Here is a 9,233-nt window from a genome sequence, read left to right as displayed (position 1 = left end):
GCATTTGTGCTCCTCTGGCTACAGCCAGCCCCCACTGCAGGGCTGCATTTGTGCTCCTGTGGCTACAGCCAGCCCCCACTGCAGGGCTGCATTTGTGCTCCTCTGGCTACAGCCAGCCCCCGCTGCAGGGCTGCATTTGTGCTCCTGTGGCCGCGGCCAGCCCCCACTGCAGGGCTGCATTTGTGCTCCTCTGGCTACAGCCAGCCCCCACTGCAGGGCTGCATTTGTGCTCCTGTAGCTACAGCCAGCCCCCGCTGCAGGGCTGCATTTGTGCTCCTCTGGCTACAGCCAGCCCCCACTGCAGGGCTGCATTTGTGCTCCTTTGGCTACAGCCAGCCCCCACTGCAGGGCTGCATTTGTGCTCCTGTAGCTACAGCCAGCCCCCACTGCAGGGCTGCATTTGTGCGCCTTTGGCCACGGCCAGCCCCCACTGCAGGGCTGCATTTGTGCTCCTCTGGCCACGGCCAGCCCCCACTGGAGGGCTGCATTTGTGCTCCTGTGGCTACAGCCAGCCCCGAGCTGCAGGGCTGCATTTGTGCTCCTGTGGCTACAGCCAGCCCCCACTGCAGGGCTGCATTTGTGCTCCTGTGCTACAGCCAGCCCCCACTGCAGGGCTGCATTTGTGCTCCTGTGGCTACAGCCAGCCCCCACTGCAGGGCTGCATTTGTGCTCCTCTGGCTACAGCCAGCCCCCACTGCAGGGCTGCATTTGTGCTCCTCTGGCTTCAGCCAGCCCCCACTGCAGGGCTGCATTTGTGCTCCTCTGGCTACAGCCAGCCCCCACTGCAGGGCTGCATTTGTGCTCCTGTGGCCGCGGCCAGCCCCCACTGCAGGGCTGCATTTCCCACCTGCAGCTCCTGGAGGCTCTCAGTCAAGCAGAAGGCATTGCAATAATCCAATTCAGACCTGACAAAAATTTACCGTCCCTCTGCCAAGGCATCTCCTGAGCTGAAAAGTTTCATTCCCCAAGAAAGGGTCGCAGCCTCCAGTGGGACTGCAAGCTTAACAGTACCGTAATTACTTGTGCTAATACTGTGAGGCTGATGGAGGTGGGACCTGCTGCCAGGAACAAGCTGAGGAGATTTTCCTGGGTCTTACTGAACCCTTCCGAGCAGGAGCACTTGCGGTCCAAGTCCTTTCCTTTCTCCAACCCTGTGTAAGAACTTAGTGAGGCTTTTTTAGGAGGGTGGGAAAATTAATATTTTCAAACATATTCTATTTACCTCTGTCTCTGAGCACTAAATTTTAATTCAGATAAATACTTTTTATATTTCCTGTGATATGGTAATTATTAGAAAAAAATATATTAAAAAGTTCTGTAGGCTCCTAATTGGTTTCCAATGTTTCAATCAGCAGCATACTTATAAACAGGAAAAAAGGGGAGGGGGAGAAGTCAGCAAGAGAGAGGAAAGCCTTCAAGACATACAGCTGCCATTTTAGCCAGTGGCCAGAACATTTCTCTGGTACTTAACTGATACTATTTTTTTGGTGAAGTAAATTTTTTAGCCCGCTTCCTACCTTCTAGTGCTGGAATTGTTAGGACATTTTTTAATTAAACATTGTTGTTCCCTCTTGAATTCTGCACAGTGGCTACAGAAACAGCATTTGCAGACGTGCAATTGGGATTTGTTCTCTCTTTTATCTTTTCCTTCTCTGTTCAACATCCATGGCATAGAGCAAAAGGACAGTGGATTTAATTTACTATTTCATTCTTTTGAGATTTGTATCTTCACTAGTATTGGTGTTCAGGTGCTGCTTTGTGCAATGGGGGAGTCAAGGTGTCCATGACCATGCCATGACCATTACTCTTGTGGTAAGTTATGAGTTAAAGGAACCTCCTGGAATGCACAGGCATCACTTTGGATTGCAACTGCAGATTCATTCAGGTCTCTGTGATGTACTTGAAATAAAACCTGTATTGCCTTTCAATAAAATTAAGAGCACTGAAGTCAATTTCAGCATGATATAAGAAAGCATTAGCTCACTTTTTTTAGACTACATCTTACCAGTTTTCTGTCATACACTGCATTCTTAATCACTGTCAACTCACTATATTTTCCTTCTCAGTGAGGAACAGTGATGTTATGCAATGTTACTATGTAGATCATGCTCTGGTTTTTCTACTCCTATTTTGAGAAAATGCTTCTGAGTAAAACTTCATTTTTGGTGATGCCAAGTCTTCCCCAGCAGATAACGTTTCGTCTATATTTATGTGACATGATTTTATGCTTTGTGGTTTTGGCAGGTGGAGGAATGATATTTTTCACATTTTTCATAATGGTGTAGAATGCACAGTCGAGTTTAGCACAGCAAGCACAGAGGGTTTGATTTGTTTTCCGAACATGTGTGTCACATATAAAAGGCAATGTCCTTGCACTGTGGTTGTTAACAACTGGCTGTTCCAAATGGATTTGTGCCAACACAGAATCCACCACCACAATTAGCAGTAGTAGGAACTTCAGCTGGCAGCAGCAGAGAAAGCAGTAAAGATTAAATGTCTGTGTGAACTGTCTCTCCAAATTAAAACTGATGTGCATTGGCAAAAAAATAGGAAAACTCACATGTTACCCCTCATACTCTGTTCTACTTGGGTAATAATTAGAGAAAAAGTTTCTGTCTGGGACTCACTTTTTTTCATATGACAGATTCACCCCATTAATGACAAGAATCTGAGTAACCACACCAGTGAAACATCTCAAATTACAAAAACTTATAGATGACTTTCAAATATTTGAGGACACAGACAACCTTTTGAAGAAAGTTAATTTTTAGAGACATTTGTCAGCCTATTACTGATTTTTATCTAGTGCTGCATATGTACTTCCAAAAAGTCTGCCTGGAAATTCCACTAAATTATATCTTTTTTTTTTTTTTTTTTTTTTTTTTGGGGGGGGGGGGGGGGGGCCGGGCAGAATATCTTCCAGGCGCTTCAAAGTCTCTGCAAAATAGTACTCATAATAATTCCTCTACAGCATCTTGGTCTAGAGCACATTATTGTCAGAACTGCAATAACAACAAGCCTTCCCCTCCTCAAGAGCCATGACTGAATTATTACCTGTACAAACAAATGAATTAAAAAAAAAATAGTACAATGAGGATTTGAATAAGTGTTTTATTGCACAATATTAACTGACAGAAAACATCATGTCCATGTTTCTTTAGAGTGACTCACAGTTTATTGTCTCACAGTGTTCTATATGACGTGCTTCCAAAATACAAATTCTTTTCAGTTTAAATGAGCCACTAGGAACAGGCTCAAGCTCCTCAGAAATATCTTAGGCTTAAGAATTTCCCCAAACTGACCTTTGAGTTCATGAACAGTAAAAACCATCTGATTTATATGTCAGTGTGCAAAACCCACAGCTGGTAACCACGACCTTGAAGAGGTTTTGCAGCTGCAGTGATGCAACCTATCATTGTCACTTTGTGAAATGCCCAATCTCACACTCCTGGTATTTATTACGGACAGGATTCCGTCCCATAAATCAATCAGACAGGTCAGTCCTTTCCTGGTCAGTGTGATAGCAAAGGGCAACCAGGATTCCGAGGCTTTGCCAACAAGGAACACGATGTAGTTTTGTCATTAACCTTGGTGTGCACCTGAATAAGGATGTGCCAAACTTGGGCACTTTTGCTGCAGAATTTTCAGGATTAGAGCAATTCCTCTGGTGTTGACATTAAAAGTTTCCGTGTACAGAGGAGCCTGGTGCCATACTCTGACAGTGGCCAGATGTCCATAATGGATAATAATAGATGTCTAATGGATAATAATAGATATATAATAGACAATAATAGATATGTAGCAGAAAACAGCTTCCCAGGAAGCAAGGCTAGTGGGAAAAAAAAAGCCAAATCCAATTAACGTGTCTGCTCAGGTGAATGCGAGCTTTGACTGCAGGACAGAATCATTCACTTTAGACCGCTCAGAACACAAAGACAACAGTTCTTTTCACAAGAAATGTGCCCTGCGAGCAGCAACACGAGCTAAACTGGGCATGGAACCAGCCAGACCCACCAGCAGCACAGCAGGAAATGCTAATTTGCTAATTCTTGCATTCCCTGTGTGAATTCCTGCTCTGTCCTGAGGAGTGCCTGAGCACTGGGATAACTCCATGGAGAGATGTTTGCTGCGCTCTGGAAGCCCAGTGCAAGGTGTGACACCTGAGGAAGCCTCTCAGAGCTTTGGGAAGCCTCAGCCCCTTTAAAACCTTGCACCAACTGGGCTCCCAGGCAGCTGGAACAATCTCTAGTGAAATGAACTCAGGCAGGGACAGTGGAAAGAGGCAGAGGAATGTGTGTTTTATGGGTTGTGAGAGCAGAGTTTATGATTATTTTTAGGAGAATGTATCCTATGAAGAGGAGTTTATAAAGGAAATGCCACAAGTCCCAGTTCTTGCACTGTAACATATTTGGTTTTAACTTTGTTAATAGCAAATTAGGAAAAAAAAATGGAAAAACACCACTTATAACACACTAAATTGCCACAAAAAGAGCACTGAAGGCCACTGCACACAACTGAAGCCTACAACTCCTTCAAATACCCTTCCAAGCCTGCTTTGAACTTCTTGAAACCACTGGAAGCTATCTACAGGAATGGGAGTAGATTCGACAAATATATTGCTGACAAAAAGGGATAAAACAATGTCCTGTATTTGCTTATTGGCTGTAACACAAGACCTTCAAGGCAGGAGAGGACTTCAAACATTACAGGGCTGAATTTATCAATATGAACAACACATCAATCTCACTAAAGGCAGTATATAAAGCCCTGCTCCTGCCTCAGCTGATGAGAACCAGGTTGAGGATGAACAATAATACGAAGGGTCAGGGGCTCCCTTCCCAAGAAGAGCTGTTGAAGGAGAGTGTTCACAAAAGCAGGGTTTACTTCTTAAAGAAACTCTCTCTTAAAGAAAAGGACAGAGGATTTTCCCGATTCATCTTGTTCCAGAACTTTATCTCATGTAAATATTCAGTCTGCGTATAACATTTTGTACAGTGGAAAAAGGTCAGTATAAAAATACTGCTCTCTCATTCTTTATCCACACTATGAGAAAAGCACGGTTTACTATAACAGGAAATAATATTTTATTATAAAATCTGCGTGTAAACAAGTAACCAATTAATTGAATAACAGTTAACGGAAGTGCAAATTAACTTCATAAAATGATATCTGTTCTGTATTTAAATATATATATAATTTGTTTTCTCCCATTCTACTGTTGTTCTACTCCCCCCTCCCCACATTTAAGCTTAAAAAGATTTATCATTGCTTGCTTTATACTAAAAAGAGCGTACGAGCCTGCGTACAAGTTTAAGTTTTGCTCTGCAAACAAGACAAGTCTATGGTGATAGTTATCCTTTCTTATCTTTGCATCTCTGGTATCCACAAGACAAGAAGATATAGAACATATGTACACAGCGGGCACGTCAAGCCTCGTGTTTCAAGTTAGTTCATTTACTTGCACACACTGACACTTAAACCGTTTATCAATGAAGCACTGTAGTGTAACTTCCAGACTTGTTTGAGCACCTTAAGGCATTAACGAGAGTCTCAGTGGAAAAGTCACGGCTGTTATCACCACGAGGATCATCTACACGCTTCTCCCAGCGGTCAGGCGCCTGCTCATCCCGCCTGCGGCACCGGCGCTCCCTGAAAGCTCCTATAGCACAGACAAGTCGTGGCAAGACTTGGATTTCGCTTTGAAAGCCATCTTCTTATTGTTCTTTGCCACAATCCTGCCAAGGAACCGCTTGGCCTTTTTGCTGATGCTCTCCCTCCTCTTGGTGTTGGCCATCCTGCGGGCGTTGTCCTCCTTGCTGTCCTTGCGCAGGCGGATCTGCCGCACGATGCCCTCGAACAGGTCCTGCACGTTGTGGTGCAGCGCGGCCGACGTCTCGATGAACTTGCAGTCAAACACCACGGCACAGGCCCGGCCCTCTGCACGGGAACACAAAAACCAAGATGAGTGGAGACGGGACGATTTCTCTTCACACATACTGCCCGAAAAAAACCACCCAAAACTGTCTTGAAGCAAGGGAAGTGCCTTCAATGCCATGGAAGAGCTTTACTAAAAAATAGGAAAACCCAAATTCGCTTTCATGGATTTGCCCTCTTACTCTTTCTGGTTTTGTTGTGCTGTGGTCAGAGGTCTCATTTGATCCATGGAACCGAATACATGGCAGCAGTAGTCCTTCAGGCAGACTGTCCCTGGACTGCTTAAGAGCTAAAGCTGATTTAGGAGAGGCCCTTGGAAGCATGCTTGCTGTTTGGTATGGAACAGTGCGTCCCAGTTTTGCATTAAACTGACTTGTGGTAAAGACCCACTACAGTGAGGCACAGAAAGAAATGGTGTTTATACTGGAAGCTGTTGAGCAATTCTGCACCTCTGCCTTGCCGTAACAAGTGAGTTTTCCACACCAAGAGAAGTGGAGCTGATACAGGCCACAAGGTCAAGTCATTGAACACATCAGTAGAGGTCACTGGGTTGTGCACCACTGAATCTGACCAGGGCCGAATTTGAAATCCAAGATGTTCAGTGTTCTGGACATAAGCACTTAACCCTGCAACATTGCTGCAGCACAAATTTCCACAGTCAGCTGTGGTAAATAATGACAGAGTTGTAGACCTGAGGAAGTTACAGATGTCAGAACTTGGAGAGGTTAACCATGCCCTGCCCCAGCCTGAAAAAGTAATCTCCTCATGAACTCCAGTCAATTCCCTGCACAGGAATTTAACATTGGGAGCATGGCAAACCAGATAGGGAGAGATGGTTCATCACCAAGGCATCAGTATTTTGGAGTATTCTTTCCAGTGGAAAACAAAAAAATAAACCCCACCCCAAAACAAAACGAAGGAAAAGGCCTCACAAAGTGTTTAAATAAGGAGAATCAATATTGTGGTGTTGGCATTGGTTCCTGTGCTCTAGGTACCCAAATGCCAGCTGGAACTGCCTGAGAGGATTCTCACTGATCACAGCTGGAGAAGATACATAAAAAGACTTTTGAATTGTGTGAGTCTGGTGCCACCGGCTCAGCTCAAACGTGAAGGAGTCACCTCCAGCAGAGAGGGTTGCCCAGGCTGCATGGGATCCCCTTTCCTGAGGCTGCCTGGGCTCTGTGACATGGCACTGTGTCCCTTAAAGAGCACAGCTCAGACTGTCACATCCCCAGCCTGCCAAGTGCTGCTGCACAGTTAAAGCCTGGCTTTAGTAGTCCTGTGCTGGAGCTGCAGCTCTGATGCATTTTCCTCTCACACCGCAGCTCAGAACCCTGCACAGCCACACATCTTCCCCCACAGCCACCTCCAGTGTTTTCTGTGATACCTTCAGCACGAACCAGCTGGCCCCACTTCCTCAGTGATCCTCAAATCACATTTTTCTACACCAAACCCAGACTATTCCTATTGGCCATGATCCTGCATAGCCTTTGCTACTACTTTAGACAGCGCCCGTAAAATGAGGTGCCTCTTACCATCGACTGAGACCTCCCGGGACCTGACCAGGTCACTCTTATTTCCCACAAGGATAATAGGAATGTCCTCTGTCTGCCTCGCTCTTCTCAGCTGGATTCTTAGCTCAGAAGCCTTCTCAAAACTAACTTTGTCTGTCACTGAGTATACAATAATATAGGCATCTCCCATTTTCATGCAGTGGTTCTGGAGCCATTGGCTGTCATCCTGAAACAACAGACAAGAAATAGATTTATTGTGCTGAAAAATCTATTCAACACTGAATGAAGATTTCTCATTCTAAGCACATTAAAGATTCTTTTCTTAGTTTTATCATAAAAAGTCAGCAAAAGTAAGCCAATCTCCCCAAAATTTCAAAGATTTTGTTCTTTAAAATACAAAACAAAATATATTTCACTTGTTTCTAGAAATAACATCAGGTCTGCACTGATCAGATTGACAATCTCTAATTTTACAGTAATTCCCTGGGCTGCTCATGTAAGAAACTGATTATTCAAAGCAGTAAGAGAATCTCACTCAGCTCTATTCAGGGTTTTAAACTGCCTGCCTAGCTACAGGAGATTAATTGCAGAGAGAACAAAAGGCTGTATGAATTCTAATTTATTAATGTTACTTATCTGATTGAATAAATAAGCATAGTTGCTCCATTTCAACTTTTAAAAAAAAAAAACAAAAAACTACAGCCCAAGCCATAAAGCAAAAGCATAAAGAAAGAGCTGTGAGTACCTGCTCCCATATATCAAACACCACGAGAGATGCTTCTTCTCCATCAACTATAATTGATCTGTCGTACGTATTTCCTATGGAAAAAATAAAAAATAAAAACGTTTCAGCAAAAGAAGTTATTCTCTTCCATCCCTGCCGGTGGCCTGGGAGGGGATGGCCGTAGGGCAGGCTCCGAGCCGGGGGTCCCCGGCACCTCCGAGCTCGCCGTGTCCTCACCGGCCTCCTCCGCGTCCGCGCAGTCCTCCACGCCGCCGAAGATGCGCGCCAGGCTGGTCTTGCCGACGCCGTGCTCGCCCAGCAGGATCACCTTGTAGAGGCTGCCGTCGGAGTCGCTGCCCGAGGAGATGACGGAGTCGGAGGAGTCGGAGGCCCAGCTCTGGCGGTGCGCGCCGCCGGGGCTGTACGAGGTGCAGCGCACCAGCCCCGACAGCTCGTCGGGCGGCAGCGGCCGCAGGTCGCGCTCGTCCACGGGCATGCTGCGGCGGTGCAGGTGCTGCTGCGCCGCGAACGGCGTGCTGCCGCGCCGCTTGTCGCCGCGGTTCAGGGTCATCGTGCTGCGGGCAGGGCACGGCCGTCAGCCCGGGCTGCGGGCAGGGCACGGCCGTCAGCCCGGGCTGCGGGCAGGGCACGGCCGTCAGCACCCGCTGCCCCGCGCAGTGGAGCTCCGCACAGCCCCAGCCCCGCACGGCCCCGGCAGCAGCCGCTGCCCCAGCCCCAGCCCCGCACGGCCGCGCTTACCTCGGGGCTCTGCGCGGAGCGAGGGCGCGGTGAGGGATCGCTGAGGGATTCCCCGGTGGCTGCCGCGGGAGCTCCCCGAGCGCTGCTGCCGCCGCCGCTCGCCGCTCCGCTCTTTATGTCCCGGCGGAGGCGCGGGGCCCTCCCCGCCGTGACGCTCGGCGGGCGCTCCGCCAGCGCATCCTCGGCAGCGCCGCCGCCCCCGCGGGCTCCGCCGCTCTGCGCGGGGGCTGCGGCGGCGCGGGGAGCCCGGGAGGAGGCGGGAGCCCCCCGGGGGCGTGGGGAGGCGCGATCCGCTCCGCTGT

General features: G+C 47.4%; 1 protein-coding gene across 1 annotated transcript; it reads right to left on the bottom strand.

Moving 5' to 3' along the window:
• Positions 1-4,584: 4,584 nt before the first annotated feature.
• RRAD (RRAD, Ras related glycolysis inhibitor and calcium channel regulator) lies at positions 4,585-8,987 on the bottom strand. Its single transcript, XM_040075673.2, has 5 exons — positions 8,932-8,987; positions 8,410-8,747; positions 8,194-8,267; positions 7,470-7,674; positions 4,585-5,937 (listed from the first exon to the last, which is right to left on the bottom strand). The coding sequence occupies exons 2-5, from the start codon at positions 8,741-8,743 to the stop codon at positions 5,660-5,662; spliced, it is 891 nt and encodes a 296-aa protein (XP_039931607.1). The 5' UTR covers positions 8,744-8,747; positions 8,932-8,987; the 3' UTR covers positions 4,585-5,659.
• Positions 8,988-9,233: the final 246 nt, after the last annotated feature.

Source organism: Hirundo rustica, chromosome 11 (assembly GCF_015227805.2).
Source record: "Hirundo rustica isolate bHirRus1 chromosome 11, bHirRus1.pri.v3, whole genome shotgun sequence".
Taxonomy (NCBI): Eukaryota; Metazoa; Chordata; class Aves; order Passeriformes; family Hirundinidae; genus Hirundo; species Hirundo rustica.
The sequence above is the reverse complement of the archived record's forward strand: the minus strand, read 5'-3'. Positions and strand labels throughout refer to the sequence as shown.